Here is a 24,571-nt window from a genome sequence, read left to right on the forward strand (position 1 = left end):
TACCGAGAATCAAAGTAATCTTAGTAAAAGTCTGCATTCAAAATTCTCCTTAAGTAAACAGAGTGACGTATTTGATATGGAGTTACTGAAGTATCAACAGTAAAAGTACACGCTTGTTTATTCCAGTGCTTGTTTCACTGGCGCGTCACAGTTGATCAAAGTACTTCACCGCCATCAGGTCTTTTCACGTTTTCTGTCCAAAAATATCTTTCACTGCGAAGTAAATGAAGTCAAAAGGATAACATGTACTTTGAAAAATAGTAAATTTAGTAGAACAGTAAAAGTACAAATCATATGAAGTGCAAACCAAGTAAGGTACAGATACCTTAACCTCACTTAGAGTACTTGAGTCATATTACCTTCTACTACTGCTCCATAATCATAGCCAGGACTTCGGAGAACTCCAGCCCATCTGTAGTGCAGTGCAACACAAGTGTACAGACATGCATGTGAAATACACACAGACATAAATACATAGTCACAAATACTGCAAACTCATTTTTGAACTGCCCCCAAAAGTATCACAGTGGTGCAGTACCAACAGTACTGCAAGTGGTACTTATTAAGAAAATAAGTTATTCCTTCATCAGTCCCAGGACGGGGAGATTCACCGTGCTGCAGGGGCAAAGTGGACAGAAATAATAAACATAGAAATAAACAATGAAGTAAAAAGTATTCTAAATATAAACACACGACAAGAATAAGACACACAACAGACAACAATGACAACAGCAGCAACAGACAACAATGACAACAGCAGCAACAGACAACAATGACAACAGCAGCAACGCACAACAATGACAACAGCAGCAACGCACAAGTGATTAAGAACTGAAGAGTTGAACAGCAATGATTGCACACTGAGGATATCAAACACAAGGGTTTATTTATTCATGTTATAAAGCTATTATTTTAGGTTTTTATCATATTTTTGGACAAATACTTTCAATCATAGTAATACATGTGCGTATAGACATACACACATGTATTTAATACACATATACATACGTATACATTCATACATATATATACACATATACATAATGTACACATATATACACACACATATATACACAAATTTATGTACACACATATATACACACACAGACATATATATACACACATATATACATACACACACACACATATATACACACACACACATATATACACACACACACATACACACACATATATATACACACACATACACACACACACATATATACACACACACACATATATATACATACACACACACATATATACACACACACATATATACATACACACACACATATATACACACACACATATATATACATACACACACACATATACACACACACACACACACATATATACACACACATATATATATATATACATACACACACACACATATATATACACACACACACATATATATGTACACACACACATACATAAAAAAGTGGGCATCAACTTGAAAGTAGTCCATTAGAGGGCGCTCACGGTCCACCCACGGGCCCCAGCCCTGTGGTTGAGAAACACAGGGTGTTCACAGTTGTCATCTGGCAAATCAAAGCTTGATGGAAACTCAACAGATTTTTGTTGATTTTATTTATCGCGATTGAACTTGGAACCGCATTCAACCATAAAAAGATGTGTAAAGCTGCAGGAGCGTGAAACTGGCGACGGTGCTGAGAGACGATCCTCCCAGTCACAGGTCAGACAGGAACTGGAGAGACGTGCACGGAAGGTCCGGCGCCACCCCCCCCCCCCCCCCCCCCCACTGTAGAAAGGCAGATGTCCATCACCTGCTGTGGCGCTGCCAACCTCCTGGTAGACGCTGAGGCTCTTACAGCCTGTTAAAAGAAAACGTCCAAACATGCGAGTGAATATTGAAATGAAGAAGAGAGCGTGACCATGAGCTCACGATGCTCTCCAGGGCCAAAAATGCTATGATATTCAGATTAATATTTATAAAAATGGTGACATGGTGGAGCAGTGGTCAGCACTGTCGCCTCACAGCAAGAAGGTTGTGGGTTCTGTGTGAGTCTGCATGTTCTCCCTGTTCCTGCTGGGTTCTCTCTGGTACTCCAGCTTCCTCCACAGTCCAAAGACATCAAGAGGGGACCAGGTTAATCCAGACTCTAAATTGACCGTAGGCGTGGCTGGGAGAGCCAATGGTTGTCTGTCTCTATGTGTTGGCCCTGCCATGGACTGGTGACCTGTCCAGGGGGAAGGCTGCTGGGGTAGGCTCCACCCCCACCACCCTCAACAGGATAAGCGGTAGAAAATGAATGGATGGATTTATAAAAACCTTGCCTTTAGCCAATTCTTTGACAATATGAAGGCCTTTTCCTTCCTGTTTTCCATGTTTCCACGCAATTTTACTAATATAACATTTGCAAAGATCAGAAAATGAAATGTACACATTTTGATAATGTTAATTATATGAGGACAAAAAAATTACATTTTTAATTCTTATAATTCTTCAAAGGTGACATCATTTCCCACTATGAGAGCCTTTTTTTATCAGGTTATTGGCCCAGCTGTTGTTCCCCTGCAGTTTAGTTGATCCCATCTCAGTGTGTGTGTGTGTGTGTGTGTGTGTGTGTGTGAGAGAGAGAGAGAAAACGTTTCATCACCACAGTAAATATGACAACAAATAGAAGCTCAACACAAAGTTTCCTGCTGCCACTTCAGTCGACTCTGAAGACGTGGAGTACCTGACGGTCTCCCGTCCCCCCCTGTGGTCTGAAACCTGATCAAGGAGACATATTTGTGTTAACCTAACACGAGGACCCTAAAGGCGGCTGAGCCACTGGGAGGCTGCCCAGGTCAATGCCTGACTAATTTTTAAACGGATCAGCTGCAGAACTCCAGATGTGGAGGCCTCCTGCCACAAACATCTGTTCTCAATAAAACACACATCCGGAGAAAGTAACTGTTCGACTGGTTTATATCTGCGCGCGCGCACACACACACACACACACACGCACACACGCACACACACAACACAAGCCACAAAAGTTCTGTCGATGGTTGGATATCGATTGATCAGCAAGAATAAGGATATTGTTGGTTCGGCCTATGTGTGTACCTATGTGTTATTTATGTATCATGTACTGTATGTGTGTGTGTGTGTGTGTGTGTGTGTGTGTGTGTTTGTGCGTGTGCGTCTGTGTGTGATGCATCTGAGTAGGTGTGTGTCTCCATGTAATGGCTCACATGTGCCTGATTAAAGAACACATTAGGTCATCTTTCATTCCATCCGGCCTGCCGTTCGAGTGTGTGTGTGTGTGTGTGTGTGTGTGTATGTTCCTTATTCAGCTGAGCAATTTCAACATTTGAAGCGACCTCTTTCACAGTGTGATGAACACCGCTCTTTGCCCTTCATTTAACTTCCTCTCCCGTCATTTGCTCTGTCTCTCCCCCTGTCTTTCACCCCCCCCCCTCTCTCTCCAGTATCCATTTCCTCTAATTTCCCTCTACGGTATGTTGTTCAGCCGTGTGTGTAAGCACATGTTTGTGCGTGCGTGTTTGCCCATTGTATAATTGTGTGCGCGTGCGTTCTCGTGTGGATTGATGTGTTTAGGATGACGCTCTGCAGCAGTTGCAGTGTGCCAGTGTTCGCTTGGTCGCCGGGCAGATGGTGACCTGCAGATGAACCCATCCTCCTGCTCATTTCTTCAGCTGCCTCTAATTTCCCTTCTTCCTTTACATTAAATCAGCTGGGAACCTGCAGTGCAGTGCTGAGGGGCCGCCACTAGAGGGCAGGAAAGACCAGGTGTTGGTTAATGGAGACTGAGCATGTGTGTGTGTGTGTGTGTGTGTGTGTGTGTGTGTGTGTGTGTGAGAATTACCTGACAAGAGTTGACGTTCTACAAATAAGTAACTGAACTTGATGTTTTACCAGCTGATTACAGCTTTTAGTTGAGTGGCGACATTTGATTTTTGAAGCCAGTAAATACATCAACACACAGACCTAAAATAACCACAGTCAACATTTACACACATATCTGATGGTTCCAGGTTTTTGAAATATTAACCACAACAACAATACTACTGCTACTACCAATACTAATAATAATAATAGCCTTTGACATATTATTTTATTATTTCACAACATCTGTCTGTTAGCAGTTGCTCTCCGTTTCCTTTGTTTAATTAAAGTCCATTCTTTCCCTCCGCTGAGTTTCAGCCTGAGATCGTCTGACTTTGCTCGCAGATTTTGGGAGACAAGGACGGAACGCTGGTTGGTGTGGTTGTTTGTGTCGTCGAGCGCCACGTTGTTGGTTTGGTGTTGTATCTTGTTTTGCTTTCTCGCGAACCAGCATCTGCTTGTGTAGCTGGATTTTGTTTTATGTGATCTGTTTTTCCAAGTTCATCATTATATCATGAATAAGTCCCAAACTGGTTGTGCAAAACAAAAGGACAAACTGACACAAAACAAAAGAAAATTAAATCACTATATTAGTAGGTCCTTTGACGAATTTCGAATTTATTTGTAATTATTTGTTACTTGTAGCTGTGAGAGGATTTCTACAAGTTGACGGTGTTGTGCACGACTCACAAGATGCAAACAAAACCACGTTTTATTCCATATTTTTTGACCCGCCCACACCCAACTACTGCTTTATGATCATAAAGATAATCTAATCAAAAGGAGTAAGAACTGATGTACTCAGGGGGAAGAAAATTAAATGGGTTTTTTTCATAATTTTATTATTTATATGGTGTGTTCATCCAAAATATGTTACTTGGTGAGAAAAAAATCTAATCGGGCCCTGTTATTTTTGGGACCAGAGAAATAAAGAAAGAAAGAAATCTTAATGAAAAAAAAAAATCTATGGAGAGAACACGTTGATATCGACAGTGGCTGCAGTTTCCTGATTTCCAGCAGAAACAAATGTGTGTGACAGCTTGTCCACTCATTCTCACACATCCGTCAAGTTTCCTGCCCAGCATCTGTGCTCACGTATGTGGGTGTGTCCTTGTGTGTGTGTGTGTGCGCGCGCACGCGCAGGGCCGGTGTGCTCTGGCCTCCCTGGTTCTCTCTCCTCGGCTCTTATGAATCGATGATCATGCGGTGTAAGGGAGATAGATGGCCTCCAGCTCCATCTTGTCTCCTCTAATTGTAAAATATTAGTTACATTAGACTCTGGCCCATGATTAATGGAACTTATTTGGAAGGTGGACTTTCATACACACACATACTTTCTTTCTTTCTTTCTTTCTCCCTCTCTCCTGGTTACCAGTGGTCTCCAAAGTCTCTTCCTCAAAGAGCTGACTGATTTCACTTCAAGCAGACAAATAGACCCCCCCCCCCCCACCCCATGGAAAAAGTAGAAGGAAAAGAAAAGAGAGGAGAAGGAGGAGGAGGGAGATGAGGAAGAGCTTATGAAAGGGGAGTAAATAACAGCTCTACTGGGAGAGCTCTTTAAAAGTTGTGGTGCTGGTTGGTTTAAGCCGGGTCGTTAATGATGCTGCATGCGGGATCCCTGAAGAAGAAGCTAAACATGGTCAAGTCTTGATCTTGTTTACGAGATGATCTCTGTGAAAGCAGGATTTATCTGTCCGATGCTAATGCTAACTTATTTTGTTTACTTGACTTAAGGAAGCCCAGGCTGCGACGCCGGCGATACCAAACAGAACAGCAACCATGAAGCCATGAAGCTCGCTTAGAGTGACACCATCAGACCCAGAGCATCAGATGCTATAAAGCCGATGGTTGACAGCTGCTCTGCTCTGTTTGAAGGATACAGATGAGAACGTTTAGACAACGCAGCTCTGCTCACACTTAAAATTCTGCAAATGGCATCCGTGTACTTTATCTGTCTGGTTCACCCTCGCCCAGCGGGAGGAGGTGGGTGGAGCTGAGCATCCACACACAACATCCCGTCCATGACAGTAACAAATGCTTTAGAAGAGGAACCAGTTCCCTACCAGCAGGGGGGGGTCCTCTGGTGGTTTCTCAGGGTGCATGTTTGGTGGACTCGCAGGAACCCCCACGTGTCTTCGTCCTCCTGGTGAAACTCCTCATCCTCAGGAGACAGAAGAAAAGGCAAATAATCATTAAAACAATCTCATATTCACCCACAAATCAGATATTAACAATCAGAACAGAGGGACGGACTTCAAGATGCCGCAATAAACAGAATTTCTCACTGTTAGGTTTTATTGATCCTGAGGTTGAATTCAGAGCTCAACTGCAGACAGAAACTGTTCAAGGGCAACGCCGACCTCTGACCTCTGGTACGCGGTGCGGCGGTGACAAACTCCAGAGCCCGGTAGTTCACAACAACCAGCCAATAAGCACGCACACACGCACGCCCACACACCGAATGCAAGCACAGGAGGGAATCATCCATTTGTTTCGTTTTTTTCCTGGCAACAAAAAAAAACCCCGCATCTGTCAGAGTGAGATCTTAAAGTTAAATCTGCTCAAATACCTTGAAACTTGTGTTGTGACCATAATTCCCTCCTCAAGGTTGTGATGGAGGGAAGGGACCCGCAGCACTTCCAGTGTGGAAAACAGCATTTTTGTTGTAGCACTCAGCAGAAGCTTCACATCCCACAGACTCATGGAACTCACTCGCCTGCAGGTCTTCTAGTTTAGTCTGTTAATTACACATAATACGCAAGTGTGAACTGTGTAATAACTCAGTTATTATCACACACAGAGCGAACGGCGGCTGAGCAGGGGAATTGGGTTTTATTTAGACCGTTCCTCTCCTCCTGTTTTGCACAAATTGGCTGAGAGTCCTTGAGGAGAAGCTGGCCAGGGTAACGTGACACACACACACACACACACAGTTGATAACCTCACTTTTTTCTGGCTTCACACCTGCTGCAGCTACACAACACTACCGGGACGTCTCGGCTGTGTTTCTGTCCGTTGCTGTTTTCTGTCCATCATGGACGCAACATCAGACGTTGGTGTGTTAACCGTTTGCAGTCTCCTCGTTGCAACGCTAGTTTCAGCTGTACGTCGTCTCTTACGTTTCCCACCTGAGCAGCACAGCATCAAGCGTTTATTTCAACTTAAAACTGGGTTTACTGGGTGATTGCTGTCGTCAGTTTGTCGCTCATCTTAAGTCAGCAGTTCTCTCAACTCGCCACTCCAGAGCTGTCAATCAGCATCGAGATTCACACCACAAACTACAGACAGGAGGAAGTATTTTTGGATGGTTTCATTGATGCTCGTTTCATTTGCTGATGTTGAGGCGTGTAACATGAAGCCGCTCCGCCATCTTGAAAAGGCCTGCATGTTTAAAATCTCACCTCACGTGAAGGCAGCAGCCACCTGGATCTTCCACTTCAGTAAATCAATTTAATCTAAGACAAAACATATTTCATTGAAGCATGCAAACTTTGTGTGCTGGCTGATTTCATTTGAGCTGCCACTACCTTCATCATCAGTGTGAGTGAACGAGTGCTGAATGAACGAATGTCTAATCTCTAATCCATTCACTTATTAATCATCCTTTTTATTTAGAAATTGATTGCTTATTAATTTTTTTTCTGGAAAATGAGGATAAAACACTTTAATGAGACTTTAAGAGTTTAAATGTTTGGAAACAAAAAATGTAAATGTCATCATATATATATATAAATAAATATAAATAAATAAATAAATATATATTTATTTATACACGTACATATATACACGTACGTACATATATGTACATACATATACACATATGTATATATTTGTATATACACATACATACATATATGTATTTATGTATATAACCATTTACAAACACTCACCAGCAGCACGAGTTCATATATATAAATATTCATTTTACTTCATCAAATTTGAGTCGTTTTTCTTTTACTGTTCTATTTCGATTTTCTAACCATTTTAAGATTTTTTTTGTATAGTTTGATCATATTTTCTACCAAATGTTAAGTTAAAAAAAAAAATTCAATACTGTCAAATAAGCCGTCCACAGTGAGACCAGGTGGGATGTTGATGATGTCATGATGACCTCACTGTGTCCTCCTGTGTGCTGCTCTGTGTTGGTGAAGTGTTTCCGTAACTTTCAGCTGTTATCCGGCTGTGTGGAGGTCAAAGAGAGTTTACGGTGATAAACGCCGTCAGGCTGCTGATGTTCTCGCTGTCACAGTGTGAGTGAGAAGCAGGTGGCCACCGCCAACCGCCATCTTTCTTCCTTCTCCTTATTGCTGAGAGACATGGGTGACAGCCTACGCAAACACACAGACACACACACACACACACACACACACACACACACGAAATTGGTCATCTATTATCTGTGGACAGTGATTGTGCCGCCATCAGTTCAGCAAAATTGTGTATCCACACAACTGCCAAAGTGTCGCCTGGTAACCAAAATAAGAAAAAAAAATACAAATATATATTTCAAATTCAAATAAACTGTTATTCAGTGGGATGAGGGAAAATCACCCTAAATTTCACCCAAAAAATTCAACACTTCCATGTTTGTTCCATGTGGCTTTAACTCATGTAGAAAAAGGTAACTATTGTGCTCTGTCACTTGGGATGAAACAAACCAAATTGTGAATTAAAGAAACTAAATTTGCACCAGTGAGGAAGAAGCAGAAGGTTGTGGTGTGAGTTGAGCGCTGTGGGACGTCTGAACGCTGAAGGCTGTAAGAGAGCGAGGTATTCCTGCGACATGTCGGCGTGACGATCTCACAAAATCTGAACAACAACCATTTAATAACACTCACCGGCAGCACGAGTTTTTAATCTCGCTGAAACGTTCACGTAAGGCCAGTTTTAAAACAACATTAAGTTAAAATCTGCAATAATCTGAAAGTAAAACGGATTTAAGTCGAAAAAGCCGACGAGCGAAAGCGGCCTGAAAGAGACGAGGAGAGAACTCGACTTCAGGAATGAAGCAAAATGGAGCGAGAGATGACGGCGGAGAGGAGGAGCTGCTATTTTGGGGTCTTATTAAAGGGTCCTACTGGTACAGCAATTAATAATCTAGTTCAGTATTTAACATGGGACTTGGTCCCTGGTGGGGATGTTTTAGCTGGCTTTGATGCTGAAAGATCCCCCTCCCCCCCACGGTTCCTCTCCTCTCCTTAAGTGCCTCCCCAGGTGTTATTTGTCTGTTGGTTTTCTGCAGTTAAGCTAGGAAACAGACCAAATCGCTATTCCCTCAACTTCAGGCCAATTTTCTATCAACGCGTTGGTTCGTTGAGGGAAATGCTCTTAATTCATCGGAGGGAAACTAGACAGGGATAAATTCCCTCCGGGCTGTTTGAAGTACTGTAAGTGTATTTATTTTTGGAGGGGCCAAGTTGGGATTCAAATACATTTTTAAATAATCAATGGACTTGTGAAGCCAAAGTCAGAGCGCTAACTGAAGTGAAAAACCAAGACAGCAAACGTCTCTTAGTCATGAAGCGGCGCCGCTGGTGAGCAGCGGATCAGATGACGGCGGTGAAAGGTGTAATGATGAAGCCTCGCAGATTTATGATCCTCTTCCTCAGCTCGATTGAGCATTTTAGCATCCTTCTGTTTATAGTTTTTACAGACACCAACTTTACTGTTGTGGTTCAGTCTCGCTGCTCTCGTCGACCTCTAGCTGTCGGAGGGAAGTGATGTCACTAGAGCGGCTCTGATAAACCCATCTGAATCCGATCCACCTCCAACCTCATCAACTGTGTTTACACCACGATCAACTGGTTCACATGCCAGGGTGAAAAACACGGTTCAACATACAAGTGTATCTTACTTGGTCAAATCAAGCATTTGATGGATAAAAAGCATCTGATTTGTCATTAATGACCTTCCCAAGGGACCACAACGCCACGCCACGTGATGTCAGACATCCACTGGGATAAAATCACCAAACACAAACGGTAGCCGAGAAAAAATTCTCAAGAATGCAAACAGCTGACGTGCTGTGAGGAGAGCCTGCACACCCAAACCAAAATCCCAACAACCATCCCGACGAAGGCGATCTAAGGAGTGTGATTGGCTGGAGAGAGGTCACGTGACAACCATAGCGCAACGGCAGATGCAGGAAGTTTATCTACAAACCTTATGGCTTCTCAGAAGAAATTACAACCACAGCGACTACATAACAACAGTGTTTCAGCTCCACTAAAGCAGGGTATAAATGACCATGATACTACTGAAGTATTCACGTTCAGCCTGGCTTTGGCATAAACCATCACAGCCGAGAGGCTGACACTGACTCAGCACAAGTGAGTACAGAAATAGTAACTTTACATGGTTGTAATCCTACAATACTAACCAGACTAAGACGGTCATCCAAAGACGCACCACGTTAATGGTTTTCTGATGACCTGAACCTGAACAGGTGAGAGTCCACAGCAGTAAACTGCTTCACAGCTCCCAGGGGGAGTTAGAATCCTCAGCCGCTCACAGTGGAGGTTCAGGTGGAGTTCCAGAATGAAACCCCGGTATAGAAGGTGGTGATGTAATGTGGGCGTGTCTCCAGTCATTAGTCAGACTTTGCTTTGCAGCATGTAAACAGGAATATTAAAGGGATATTCCAAAAGTAACTTGTGTGAACACTTTCATCGAAGCACCGTCATATTTAGAACAAGGTCCATATGAAGATGGCCGTCGAGAGGAAGTGAAACAGGAAGTGACATATGAGCTGAGTGCCGCAGCGCAGGGACGAGGTGTATGTGAAGGCCAGCGGGGACGTTAGCCAGGGGTTCACCGCGTGCAGCGGAGACCTGCGATCTGGGCGAACACGACTTCTCTGTTTGGAAGTGTGAGTGTGTGCGAGGTTGTTGCTGCAGTTTGCTGAATAATCCAGGAGTGCTGGCGTGCTCGCAGGTTATTGGACAGATGGTTTAGCACATTTAATTGCTCACACCTTCTGCCCAACTCTCTGTCTCTATCTCAGTCTTACGGCTGGCTCCCACTCTTCACACTCCAGCAGCTTCCTTAAATAGCCACCGAGTTTATTCCATCAAAGTTTCTGCACCACACAGAGTTCTGTTTTAGACTTTCTGCAGTAAATTTGCTACGGATGTACAGAGAAAAAAAAAGCCTAAACATAGAAGTGACATTTTTTCACTTATGTGCTTTACACACACCTTCACTACTACAAGCAGCACTACAAACCTTTACGGAAACACACAACACGCTACATTTAGATCCAACCACCTTCAACTCAGAGGCACACGGAGCAGCACTCTGGCACGGAACCAAAAGCCGCCATCCTTAAATGCCATCTGATGCCAGCGCTGCCATCTGTTGCCATCTTAAGATAGCGCTTCTCACCAGACGCAGGCGAGGCGACACTTTTAGTTCCGGGGTGCGTTCACATATGGCCACTAACTGTCAGATAGGAGCTCAGTTTGGGTGAGTTACAGCTTCGGCGCTCCTCGCTGTCGCTCACCGGTAAAAGAAGGATCGCATTCTGTTGTGCAAATACACTTTTAGAAGTAGATTTTCTGATATGAAATCCATACAATGTCTAGAGAAACAGGTCCGTTCCTGGAAGTGGTGCTCAAAGCAGGAGATTTTCCATGTCAGACAGGTTGTCCCACGTACAGCGGCGGAGCCTGCAGGAGAAAGGACGTGACAGGAAGTCTTTCTACCCTTTTCCACCCCTCTGTCTGTCTCTTCCTAGATGTCCTGCTCTGTAGTATTTCATTAGAAATGGTTCAAAGAAATGACAAAATTCACACAAAAGTCCCTACGCTGCCTTACGCTGGTTCTCGTCCGTTTCAAACATGGCAGACGATAGACAAAACAGCCGGTTCGGATAAGCTCTGACATCAGGGAGCAGCGGTGTCCACCGCCGCTGACTCTCCGTCCTCTTCTCCAGACACTCGCTGCTACTACAGAACAAACAGCTTGAGTAACTGCAGATTATGTGGTGTATTTCATTCACTCTAAACCAGTTGATGGAAACACACCAAATGCCCTTTTTTTCCCCAGTTAAGCGCAAACACAACTTCTCTCTGCTTCTCTCTGTCACTGCATCTGGTTGAGGCAGATGGCCGCCCACACACAGCCCAGGTCCGCTCCGCGCGCCAGTGTTACGCCCCTGTAGTAAATGAACAACGCAGACACGATGTGCTTCAGTCACGTCCGATGTTGTAATGAACTTTTTCACCAAAAATTCACAATTTCCTCATTAAATGTCTAACATTGCTCACAAATGTCACAATTACATTTCTGAAACTAGCAATGGCGTTCGCACTGCACAACGCAGCTAGCAAGAAAGCTACAGTGAGTCTAGCGTTCGAATATAGCTAGCCTTATTAGTTCTCAAAGCTAACTCTCAAAAGTTACTGCACACCCAAGTATTTTACCTTATCTCTTAAACATAATAAACAGAGAAACATCACTTTTCTCACCCGTAAAGGGGAATAATAAATGAACAACGCAGACACGATGTCCTTCAGTCACGTTCAATGTTGAAATGGACGAGTGGAAACAACGTATTGTCCTCTACCAAATTAGCTCAGGCCAGAGCAATCAAGAACCGAACACTACAGGTGATTATAGGATCAACTTTCAAGAAATACCTTTGAAGAAGAAGCATTTTAGCAAACAATACAAATCAATAATCAGAGAGCTTTTCCAAAATAATATCAGGAATTGATTGTGTTTTTTACACAGATTATCCATTTTAGCTTATCACTCTGCTTACTTGTCTAGGAGACCAAAGTAGCAGGTGACAGATAACTAGATCAGCAGCTTACAATGAATTTCAACTTAATCAGCTTTCTCTTTTTTTAACCTTTAGAATGAACTGTTTAGTTTTTAAACCATGTATTTTTATGAATTAAATCATTTATATTTACATAACTTTGAACTCACCCAAGGTAACTTATTTTTAACCGTTACACTTGAGTCCAGGGCAAATGTTTCCTTCTCTGGTCCTAGAACCGTTACATTAGTAGACCTTCATGAGAACATTTTTGTAGTGATTTTGTGCTCTTTTACTAAAAACTGACTCTGGTGGTTGCATCGTTCCAGTCAGGCCAGTCAGCTCACGGCGTGGCCCGAAGTTTTATGTCAGAAATAAACAATAAGGATCCTCAAGCGGCCATTCGTACCAGACGGGAGGACACTCGTCTCCCAGTGGGCCAATTCTGAAGAATCACAAGTCAGACTTTTAAGCAACACCAAATCAACTGGATTGGATGAATAAACGTGCATTTGAAACGATCTGAATATCTACAGTTTGGTTTAAATCGTAAGATATTTTTGAATGTATTTATCCAAATGATGCAGAACATGTGACTCACAACTGCCTCCACAGGCTGGCGGGCGGACTCAGTCTTCTTCTCCAGAAAGAGCCGGCACACTGAAGCCTCCAGTTCTTTTCGTACGGCTCCTCTGGGTAATAAGTTCAGGTTTGAAGTGCACGTGTAAAAGCAACTCTGGATATATCCGTCATAGAGCCGCACTTCCCCTCCAGTAAATTAGTGTGTTTGTGTGATAAGCTAATGATGAGTGAGGACGGGGGAGGGGGTGTGTGTGTGTGCGTTTGTGGTGAGTAAGACATGGGCATGTTTGTGGCAGTAGTGTGATACATCCCCTACACACACACACACACACACACACACACACACACAGAATCCTCTCCTGCCCTCCCCTCTACTTCCGCTCTCCTTTTCCTCTGATCTCCATGCGGAGGGCCTTAGGGGGTTAATTAACAGGCTTAGATAATGCCACACTAATGAAAACAAGACCAGCCTCTCCCCCTCCCTCCCTGTCTCTATCCCTCTCTCCCTCCCTCTCCCCCTCCTTTACTTCCTATCTTTCCTTCACTCGTGAAGGCTTGAGGCCGGGACCCCACCCAGTGCCGGCTAGGTGATAATAACATATTAACGACCAGTGAGAAGACAGATGAAGCAACTGAAATACATCAAAATACAAGATGACATCTCAGTGGTCCAACACCAACAGGACAGCGTCACCATGGCAACTACTTGCATCACTCTCAAGATCAACATTTCAAATTTGAATTCAACACTTTACACGACAAATGAAGGATTTTCTCATTGCCAACAAGTGCTAATAGCTAATAACATTGTAAACAAATCTGTTGTTACTATAGATTATAAGACATGAGACTAACATGAATTATGCATATTTTATTACCGCCGTAACATTTACTCTTTAACAGTTAACATTGTCTTTTGCATCCAACAGGTATAAAGCTAAAAAATGCCTCTTTGGGATGAATACACCCTCTATCATTGACTTATTAACAGCTTTTTCACAGATCCTCATCCACATTGAATGTAGATTTTAAAACAAAAGTCACTTTTCGTTCCTGTTCATGCCAACCAGAAGGCTCCAGACAACCTTGACCAGGCACTGTTCTTGCTTTGGATCCAAAAGCTTATTAAACTCTTCATAAGTGCATCAAAAATGCCCCTAAATGCGGAATAAAATATGTATAAAACATAATAAAGCAACAAAAGATCTTTGAGAATTATGCATTCGCCATAACTCAACAAAAAATACGCTTATTATGCTCTTCATAACACAGAGCTTGAATAAAGGACGTACAGCTTATTACCTATTAATTAATGCCTATATTTTCCATCTTATTATAAAACGTCACCCATCGGAGAGCACATCATGCACCGCTGACTCACTTCTGACTGCACGTGCGTTGCACTTTGCAAACCTCCACGTTCATTTGGGAGGCTTCTCTGCTCTCCTGTGTGTGTGTGTGTGTGTGTGTGTGTGTGTGTGTGTGTGTGTGTGTGTGTGTGTGTGTGCGTGTGTCTGTCTGTGTGTGTGTGTTTTTACCTCTGCTGATTTCAGGGGACATCTGAGGATGTGTAAACAGGTATTTCACAGCATGCATCAATCCAGGGATGACAGCTGATTATCATTCTGTGTTAATTCTCATGCTGATCAGAAACTCTTTTATTCAGTATATCTTTGATTTTTGGAACCCAAGTCAAACACACGTGAGCGGCATCATTATTCAGGGGTTTTGAAGGGAAATTACACCCTGCTGTGCAGTTAATTGATGGTTATTTTTGTCAAAATGAGTCTATCAAGATTAAAAAGTTTCTTTCCTGTTCGCCCCAGCAGCTCACTGATATCATTTTTAAGATGCTATCAGTGCACACTACATAGTAGCAACCGGTCCTTGGCCTCAGAAAACACGGAGGGTTGCCGGTCCCACAACTGTGAACTATTACAACATTATGAGTGTGATTCTGATCAGTGGGGGCCGTGGCGGCTCCAGCCGGTGGGGTTTCTACACTGCAGCTCTATGATGAGATTTTTGATGTTTCCATCAGCGAGATCACCGCCACTAACAAACATCATTCTTATGAGTTTTGAAGCGTAAATGCAATTGTGAGGAGCAGAAAGCCAGAGAACAGCAGACGTCTGACTTCCATGTCTCCATGGTTGATTCCGCTCTTTTAGTCTCGTTTCGCCACTAGTTGTTAGGGATGCAAACGAATCAAAATTCATTAGTGTAAGATTTACAGATGCATTTTCCATTCATCCAGTTTCCTCCGCTTATCCTGTTAAGGGTCACAGGTGGTGGAGCCTATCCCAACAACCCTTAACGAGAGGCGTGGTTCACCCTGGACGGGTCACCAGTCCATGGCAGGGCCAACACATAGAGACAGACAACCACTGGCTCTCCCAGCCACACCTACGGTCAATTTAGAGTCTGGATTAACCTGGTCCCCTCTTGATGTCTTTGGACTGTGGAGGAAGCTGGAGTACCAGAGAGAACCCAGCAGGAACGGGGAGAACATGGAGACTCACACAGAAAGATCCTGTGCTCCAGCCGGGGCTCCAACCCAGAACCTTCTTGCTGGGGGGCGATGGTGCTGACCACTGCACCACCGTACCGCCCTCATATACTTCTTTAGTTTTAACCGAGTCAAATTTTCTTGAAAGTCAGGACTTTCGTTTAATCTGGGTTTCCACTTTTACTTAAGTACAAGTAACTTCCTGCTTCCACTACAGCCCAGCTGTGGGGCGCGGAGGGTCCATTTGACAGAGTCCTGGTGGGTGATGCTGCTGGGCTCAGTCAGCAGGTGGGCCGGTTTCATAACTAGAACACATCAGAGTACATGGATTAACAGCGGAGTCGTACAGTAACCGGGCGTGAGTCTGGGCGAGCGCCGTTAGGTGTGTGTGCATGTCTGAGTGAGAGAGGGTGTGCATGTGTGAGTGAGTGCGAGAGAGCTTCTCTTTAATTTTTAATCCATAACAAAGTATAGTCTGCGCGTCTTGCTCTGCAGAAGTCAATTTCAATCTTGACACTAACTCAAGTTTATACGTCCTGTCCAAACTTTCTCCAAGCTATGCATTTCAAACCTCTTCTTACCTAAACATCTCCCCGGAGATAAAGCAGAGCTTGATTTGTATTTATTTTAAAGTCCGTGGAGACAAACAGTAAAATAGAGACGGGAGGGAAAGAGGGAAAAAAAAGGAGTTGAGTTGTTTGGGGCCATAACCCGCTCTCTCTAAGTGTAAAATGGGATGAGATATTCTGCCTCTCGGACTTAACGTAATGTAAGAGAGTGTGAAATTAAACTGCACACGAATAAAAGGGACCTTTTATTGTGTGCTGCCGACTTGCTTATCGGGAAATTCAGACAACTGGAACATCCAAAGCCTCCAAACTTGTAGCAATCCCTTTTGTCTGGCTCCGGAGCAAACAATGTAATATCAGAAAGCCGGAGAGACTCCAAAGCCTGTGTCAGATTGCCAAACACAAAGTAGCTGCAAATCCTGCCTCCGCGCATCCTGCGTTGCATCCTCACATCACGCCTGTGTGAGTGCGTGTGTGTGTGTGTGTGTGTGTGTGTGTGTGTCTGGATGTGTTGGCGAGCATTTGTCCATCTGTAAATAGTATAAGTGGACTGTGCGCTAACCCCGTGTGTATGCCAGTGAGTGCTTCAAACAGATTAATTCGCAGCATTTTACCTATTGATATTCCCTGCACCTATCCCTGTGCCTCTTTTAAACTCCATATATTAATGTGATTTAGACCATCTCAAATTGAGTAAGAGAGAGAGAGAGAGAGAGAAGATGGAGTAACTGCAAATGTACTGTTATTAATAACTGAGAGTGATACAGAGGGCACAAACTCTTCCTCCATTCAGTCCCTCCCTCTCCATTTCCTTCTGTCCGTCTGTCTGTCGGTGAGCGAGCCAGCTAAGTGAAGTGGGTTACGACGGTGTAATCGGCATCCCTCAAACAAACGGCTGCTGCTATTAAGGGCCATTGTGTTTGCTGCAGTGATGATCAGATTCAATCTAGGGAGAGCATTCGATGGCGGAGCTGTGACGAGGGGGAACGCTAGAGAAAAATACTTTGCCTCGTTCAGCTCCGCTATTGTGTCCAGGGGAGTAGATGTATGTACGCTCTTCAAAAGATGCATATCGACTCAGAGAGCTGCAAAAGTTAAGTTCTGATGAATTCACGGATGCGCTCTAGCTGCACAAAGTGAGGCGGGTATTAAGTGTTGGGTAATGCTGTGAGGATGTATTTGTTTCAATAGGGAGCTCTGGTAGCGCTGCGGTAGAGAAAATCACTTTTCATCTCCCTCTCACCCTTTAACTTTACCCTCCTCTCCCAGTCTATTCCTCTCTGCTGAATCTTTCATGTTAATAAACACACCTTAACACATGCCAGAGACAGCCAGAGGGCCTGAGGGGCTGCAGCAGAAGGTCAAATTGGGGTTATAGGACAATATTAGCAATGAATACTGGCCAGTCGATTCATGCGCTGCCATGAACGAGGAGAAGCAGTTGGGTCCAGCGGTGAGCGCCATCCCCTCAAGGTCCCGGGCTTGAATTTGTCAGGTGGCAAAGGACATTTTTGTGTAAAATTGCAAATTTATCTATTATTCCACCCTTCACAGGTCAAAGTCACCCTGGTTCTGTTCAGCACCAGAGTCCTGCACAGGTGGGATTTTCATGACCCGCCCCAGCAACATGCAATATCACCCCCGCCCCGCAAACCGTGCAGTCTGACCCTGCGATTTCTAATTTCCAGAGTCTTAGTGATCCATCAAGGAAGCACTGTGCTGCTTTTGGACAAATATCATAGAAATGAGAAATGGTGACTGGCTTCGTTTCTATGGCACCTTTGTCACCATAGTGTCGCTGAAAGCGCTTTAGGTACTCGCCTTGCTCGCAGTAACCACCTCCACTCGCCTGCGTTCAAACTTTTTTGTGAAATTGAGGATTATATCAAATTCCACATTCTTTATTTTCTAATGCAATACTTTAAAATGTGCATCATAGAGACCCGACTATGACGGTGGCGGCTGCCACGCAAGGTGTTGAGCTCAAAAGCTGCCAAATCAGCGATCAGCGTTTCGCTGAAGTTGACAGCGTCCACCTCCTGAGCCGCGTCACCTTGTTCTGAGTAAACAAGCTCGGTGGAATAAAAGTGGGTCCATTTTTTGGGTATTTTTGCAGAATCACTGTGTAAGAAGGTCAAAATTTAACTGAGTATCCGTCTGTCCAGGTGGCCGGTGGATACATTTTATTTGTCTAGAACAACGTGAAGCTTTTGGCATCTCAACAGTCTGTTCAAGTAAACATGAGGGTCAGCACAGCGAACTTCCACCGTAGGGAGGAACGTACAATCCACAACAGCTGTTATGACATAAATAAAGAAGGTGACTACAATCATCTTGTCTGTCTAACAGAGGTGAGGTAAACAGCAGGATTACCTCACTCACACTGAGACAGAATCGACCAGGAATGCGTGTCCTGCTTATTCTTTGCACTCTGTAGTCAACATCTCAGCCTGTTTCAATTCTGTAGCTGGAAGTTACCGATGATGGAGGTTCGTCCGAGACCTCCGCCACTCAAAAACATCTCCGCAAATTGGATTTCAATTTAGTTTTTAAGTATCATTTGTTATGTTTTCATTTAAAGGCCTCTGAGGTGCACGCAACATTTTTAAAGAGTTTAATTAGATGTTTATGAAGAGTTTTACTGTCAAGTGAAGAGAGCTGCCTCTCCTCCAAGAAAAATGTGCCACATTATACGTTTTAACGTCCGGTCGCTGTCGATGATAAATGAAGGCGACTGAAGCAATAATTCCTCTGTGCACGCTGAGTTCTTCTACTCCAGCACTGCTCGCAGACCTGTGCAGGCAGCCTACATGTTCCAGGATGCATTGTGTACAAGCTTCTACCGACTCCTCTCTATGAGTGAGGATTAATACTTCCCCGAGAGGAGTACTTAGTGGATATTCTGCATCCCGGAGTCACAAAGAAGTGATGCAGGTCAGAAAAAAATGTCCGCGATCTTACTAAGACACCTACTAGTCAGGACTTGCCAGGGCTTTAAAATTGTTGCGTATGTTGATAACATTTTCATTTACTAAATTATGAATTTGTCATCTCCATGTGTTGATTAGATATGTGAGTTCAGGTTCGGCTGGGCTGCAAAGAATCAATTTGATTGGGAACGGTGGATTTGGTGAACATGGAACCCTCTCTTAAAGCCTCTTGTTTGAATAATTCCTTCTGTGTGTCTTTCCCCAGGACAAAGACCGTTCAAGTGCAGTTACTGCCCCTACAGCGCGTCCCAGAAGGGCAACCTGAAGACCCACGTGCTGTGCGTCCACCGCATGCCCTTCGACAACAGCCAGTACCCCGACCGACGCTTCAAACGCTCCCGTCCTGAGAGCGACGTCCCGGAGAAGAACCCAGACGATGTCGGTGGTGTCATTACGTCTAATCAGCCAATGGCAGGCACAGATGGAGGCCACAGCGGCGGCAGAGTGCCGTTTGCAGGGGACGCCGTATCTCATCATCTCGAGTAAAGCCGTTGTGAACTGGTTGGGAGAATAACATCTGAGTGGGAGGTCTGTGTGGAATCTGTAGCTCCATAGATTTGTGTAATCAGACCGCCGCCGCCGCCCCCTGATTCAGATGCAGATGTCGTGTCTCTAACTGAACTGTGCCGAAGACACTGATGAGACGCCGAGATCAATGACAGTGCTGGCAGACAGCGCTGTGAATACACCGTGCTCCTGACGTTATAAACAGGAAGTAAACATACTCTGTGTGTTATTAGAAGTTCGTGATCATTTACTAAGCAGACATAATAACCCGTGTATTTGTGATGAGGTGATCCAGCGGTTTTGTTTTTTAACTGAGCACAGTGGGTTAAGTGTTGCAAGAACATGAGTTGATGAAATCATAGTTTATAGAGACAAATCACGGTGGCTATTAGCCAGATAAAGTAATATCAGATCATTAGAGAGATTTTTCTCCCCAAATAATGCTTTTATCAGAAAAATGATCCGTGTAAACGATTTAGCGGAGCAGTTACTGTAGGGAAGAGGGAGAGGCTGAGCTTGTGAATGCACACCGCCACCACCGCCGCCCCTGAACATAACACCACTGGCTGCCATTTTCCCAGTGTGAGTGATGAGTTCTGTATATGTGTGTTCAGTGGCGGCAATGATAGTGTGTGTCGGGGATAGAGGGGGAGGCAGGGAGGGGGTCTTTGGTGCCAGCCTGACTGGAGCTGTCATCACAGAGGAAATCAATTCACCATCACACACACACACACACACACACACACACACACACACACACACACACACACGCACACTTACAGTGGTAACCCGACTCTGGATGGTACGCCAAGAGGTCAAGTTGAGTTCCATCAGCTGGCCGGAGCCCCTCAAGTCACCTCCTTCTCTCTTCCATCCGTCTCAGCTCTCACAGTCTCTAATATAAACCCCAAACTGGTAGAACAGCCTGGAAAATACAACGCAAATCAATCAGCAGCTTATTGAAAGCATCCATTAGCCGATGTTAAGGTTTGTTATGCTCTGGCTGTTCAGCTTCTAGAGGTCACCTTACCGACTCCACGTCAGACAGGGTCGGCAGTTTAACTGAGTGTATTCAAGCTCAGGCTGCTTTTATAATGACACATGACAGTTTGGTTCTTTGGAAAGTACTGAGGATATTTAGCCGAGCGCTATGTCAGAGATAAGACCAGTACTGCCAGCTACGGTCTGGACCAATAAGAGGTGTGTGACATCTAACTAGTTACATTTTTTGACAGTTCCTGAGTTTACGTGGACTTCAGTATTGTGCTTGTGAAGAACTCCCCATGTACGGGATACATTTCTTTTAATTTGAAGCAGATTGCACACAGCTGAGGCGTCTTCCAGCCCTCCACTGGTTCCTCGCAGCTCGCCGTTTTAAAACTACATCCACGCAGGGGCTCCAGGGGCCAAGGGAGCAACAAGTTGCGTGGAATTATCTGACACGTAATATTCTTCCATCGTTAATCATTTTCCCAAACCAGGATGAGGGCTTATCCGACTTTCTCAAATACCGATACGATGTTTAGATGTGCAAAAACGAATCCTTTAAAACTCGATCGTAATGTAGCAGCGATGCTAAGGTCTGTGTAAACAAAGACACTAAAAGCGCAGGACTGTCATTCTCTTACAAGCTCTTCTACAGAGGATGAGACCAAATCTGATAGTTATGGGTGTCACCCTGCTTTGTGTCTCTAATTGTGCTGCCTTTTCTATAAAAAAACAAAACACATTTTTTTGATTTTAAAATAGGGCATTCTTTTATTTTTTTTAAATTGATTGTTTTAAGAGTAAAATGAAAGAAAAATCTTCTATCAATCTACAAAAACTTGTTGGGAGCAGAAGAAAATAATCAAGTCTGACGTTAGTTAGTCGTTATAAAAGCTGTCGGTTGCATGGAGAAGAAAGTATGGTGCTTTGTGTTGTGTTGGTGATAGGACATAGGGGGCCCAGAGTGCGTGCGTGTGTGCGTGCGGGGGTGGGGTAATGTTTTCCCCTGATAAGAGAAATGATCCCGACTTTAAGAAGGCGAATATTTTCCTGCACAAACACACACACATACACAAGTGGTGAGGAGGTCTAAACTCTTAAAACCCCAGAGCCTTAGAGCCACAGCCGAAGGAGTTCACAGTCCAGCACAATACACTCTCTCTCTCTCTCTCTCTCTCTCACTCACTCACACACACACGCACGCACGCACAGGGCTAAGTATGAATCCCCTGCGCATATGGATGGAAAGCTGAGAGAAAGCGGAGGTTAAAAAGAGCAGAAGAGAAGGGAAAGAAAGAAAGAAAGAAGTATGTGCTATATTCTGCTGCAAACTGGTTTTAATTGAGTCACTACAATTTGCAGTTCTGGGTGCTGCAGTGAACTACTCCCAGTACATGGAACACTGTATTATTCATAGTCATCTAGTTTTCTTTACTCCGGTAGGCAACAGGACAGCTGCTGCTTCCTTGTGCAGAACTCAGGCTACATTCATAGAAGTAGGTTCAACATGTTAGAACCAACTCCACCTCCAGCACCATTTTCAGGAGTGATCGCCCACATTAACGCCCCTTCAGTACCCCGGAACGGCTCCTGTGCGCTGGTCACACGCGCGTCATCTGCAGCGGAAACGGTCAGACTCGTCTGCTTGAACACATAACATGTAAGACCTGACATTTCTTAACTTAGATGAGGTGGAAGTAAGAGGTGATAGACACAGAATCGCATGCTTTGATAGAAGATGACGAGGACGTGACACTTCACATGGGCTCTGTGTTTTGAGTCTCATTACTCAGTGTCGCTTAGGTAGAACACGCGAAGCCCGGTTCAGAACGCCAGTTTCTAACGTGGTGACCACGTCATTGTGTTGAGAACTCTCTGGAGATCTGAAACTGATACTGGGTTCGCAGGGCGTTCAAAGTCCTCAGTTTTCGGGCTCAGAGTCGCGTGGGCGTAGCAGGAGATTGAGGATGGAGCCGAAGTGTTGGAGGATCTCTTCCCATTGAGCTGAAGCCTCCAGGTCCAGATGATGTAGTCTAATCTTTGGGTTTAAACACACCACTGTGTTTTTTGTGATTGTAGCTTGCTTGTCTGGACGTGTGTATGCATATATATATATATATATATATATATATATGTGTGTGTGTGTGTGTGTGTGTGTGTGTGCGTTCTGGACATTTACATATATTTGCAAAAAAAAACAACAACAGTTTTTAAAAAACATTCCATCTTTTGGCAGCAGGACGTTCCAGCCTAATACGCATGCAGATCAGTACGGTTTCATCACCTATTTGAGATGAGGCAATATTTCTTTTGTTTCAACACTGGAGAACGCCATTTGTTGTCATTCCTGTGTGACTCGTGCTCTTTGTCCATCCCGTAGAATGATACGCCACAACCACCCCCCCTGCCCCCCAACACCCCGCCCCCCTCCCACACCACTGTAATCCCTGAATAATCCATTCCATTGTCCCTGTGCTGTTTGATCTCCGTCAAGCTTCCTATTGAAGTGGCACACGCAGTTTGCTCAATTATAATCACTGATGCAAGTAAAAAAAATATATACATATATATATATATATCTGAAAGCGTGCTCATTTATATCAGGAGTCTGTAGTACGAGATCCTATAGTCCCACTATTGTCCACATTCCTAAACGAAGGTGATTTCTATTAGAGGAGAAGTGAGGAGGGGGGTTTTGTTGCAAACTATTAACAGCAGACAACTTTATATTTAAGGGGAAGAGAGGTGATTACTTATTAAAGCACATTTGTTTTGTTTGACAAGATCTTTCATTTAAGAGTTGTATCAAACATCTTCCCGTGTTCTAGACGTTCTGATGTACGCTGAAGCAGTGAGATTTACCTGGTGTTTGTTCCTGCAATAAAACCTCTACCTCTGGGAAACTGTCTGTGCATCAGGTCTATCGCTCCAGCGTAAAGGATGAGGCGCTCCGACGGGGAAACGACTGCTGACACCCAGAGAGGAAATGTTTCCGTCAAATAAAGGGGATATTTCTCATTCGTGTCTAAAGACGCAGCTATAATGTTGCCCACGAGAGAGAAACAGGAAAGTGGTGCTTGCTTGTAAATGTGTCCTATTCACTCAGTCACTGCATGATTCATGTGAAAACAAAAGATGAACACAGTGAAAACCTCAACAATAAATACCACAAGAAGAGATTTAGAGTAAACACCAGTAACGTGGTTTACTGGTTTTTAATTCAATGTGTCAGAGCTTCCATGTGGGTTTACCAACACGACCTCCTGGGATCGCGCATTCATAACACATCACTTTTAAGGACATTTCGAGTGTCACATTTATGCATTTTTTTTTTAAATTTCTGTGAGTCTTTTAACGCCCCATAGATTTGCTGTGTGATGAGATGGCGTGCTGTGCGCCTGCGCAGCAACATCATTGGTGGCGACTGTTTCCAACATGGCCACCGGGCGACGGACTCATCTCCAACACCCTCAGCTGAGCGGCTCAATGCAGTGAGACTCATAAGGGACATAGTACAAATTCTTTTTCCTTTTCAACAGAAAAATCAATCTCAGTTTTGGTAAAAATATACATAAATGATCATAAATAGCGACAAATGTCCCGATGTCTGTATAATAACGCTTCTTGCTGTGTTGGGTCTTTTCTCTGTGAGATCCAGCCATCATCCATACCAGGGGTGTCCAAACTGGCCCACACCCCTGATCTATACCGTTCATCCTGGTTAGAGAAGCAGAGCCCCGGAGCTCATCCCCGCTGTCACTGGGGTGTCAGGCGGGGTCATCTGGGTCAGGT

At 44.1% G+C, this 24,571-nt stretch overlaps 1 protein-coding gene and 1 long non-coding RNA gene across 11 annotated transcripts in view; one reads left to right on the top strand and one right to left on the bottom strand.

Moving 5' to 3' along the window:
• The window catches only part of znf536 (zinc finger protein 536), a 248,000-nt gene extending 224,327 nt beyond the window's left edge, over nt 1-23,673 (top strand). For all 5 annotated transcript variants that reach the window (XM_086190368.1, XM_086190387.1, XM_086190378.1 and 2 more), the window contains one exon: nt 19,491-23,673. In XM_086190368.1, the coding sequence (XP_086046494.1) occupies nt 19,491-19,771 (281 nt within the window). In that variant the 3' untranslated portion in view covers nt 19,772-23,673. The remainder of the gene's footprint in view (nt 1-19,490) is intronic.
• LOC147269757 (uncharacterized) lies at nt 385-12,447 on the bottom strand. 6 transcript variants are annotated; one of them, XR_015110751.1, is made up of 7 exons: nt 12,340-12,447; nt 11,896-12,026; nt 11,687-11,817; nt 7,926-8,199; nt 6,441-6,608; nt 5,935-6,032; nt 385-412 (listed from the first exon to the last, which is right to left on the bottom strand). It is a non-coding gene; the product is annotated as an uncharacterized LOC147269757 (long non-coding RNA). The 6 variants fall into 6 exon arrangements; XR_015110747.1 differs by lacking the exon at nt 385-412 and adding an exon at nt 1,181-1,516; XR_015110748.1 differs by lacking the exon at nt 385-412 and adding an exon at nt 1,815-2,258.
• Nucleotides 23,674-24,571: the final 898 nt, after the last annotated feature.

This window comes from Aulostomus chinensis, chromosome 2 (assembly GCF_037954235.1).
Source record: "Aulostomus chinensis isolate RoL2024-O1b breed Wild chromosome 2, RoL_Achi_v1.0, whole genome shotgun sequence".
Lineage (NCBI taxonomy): Eukaryota > Metazoa > Chordata > Actinopteri > Syngnathiformes > Aulostomidae > Aulostomus > Aulostomus chinensis.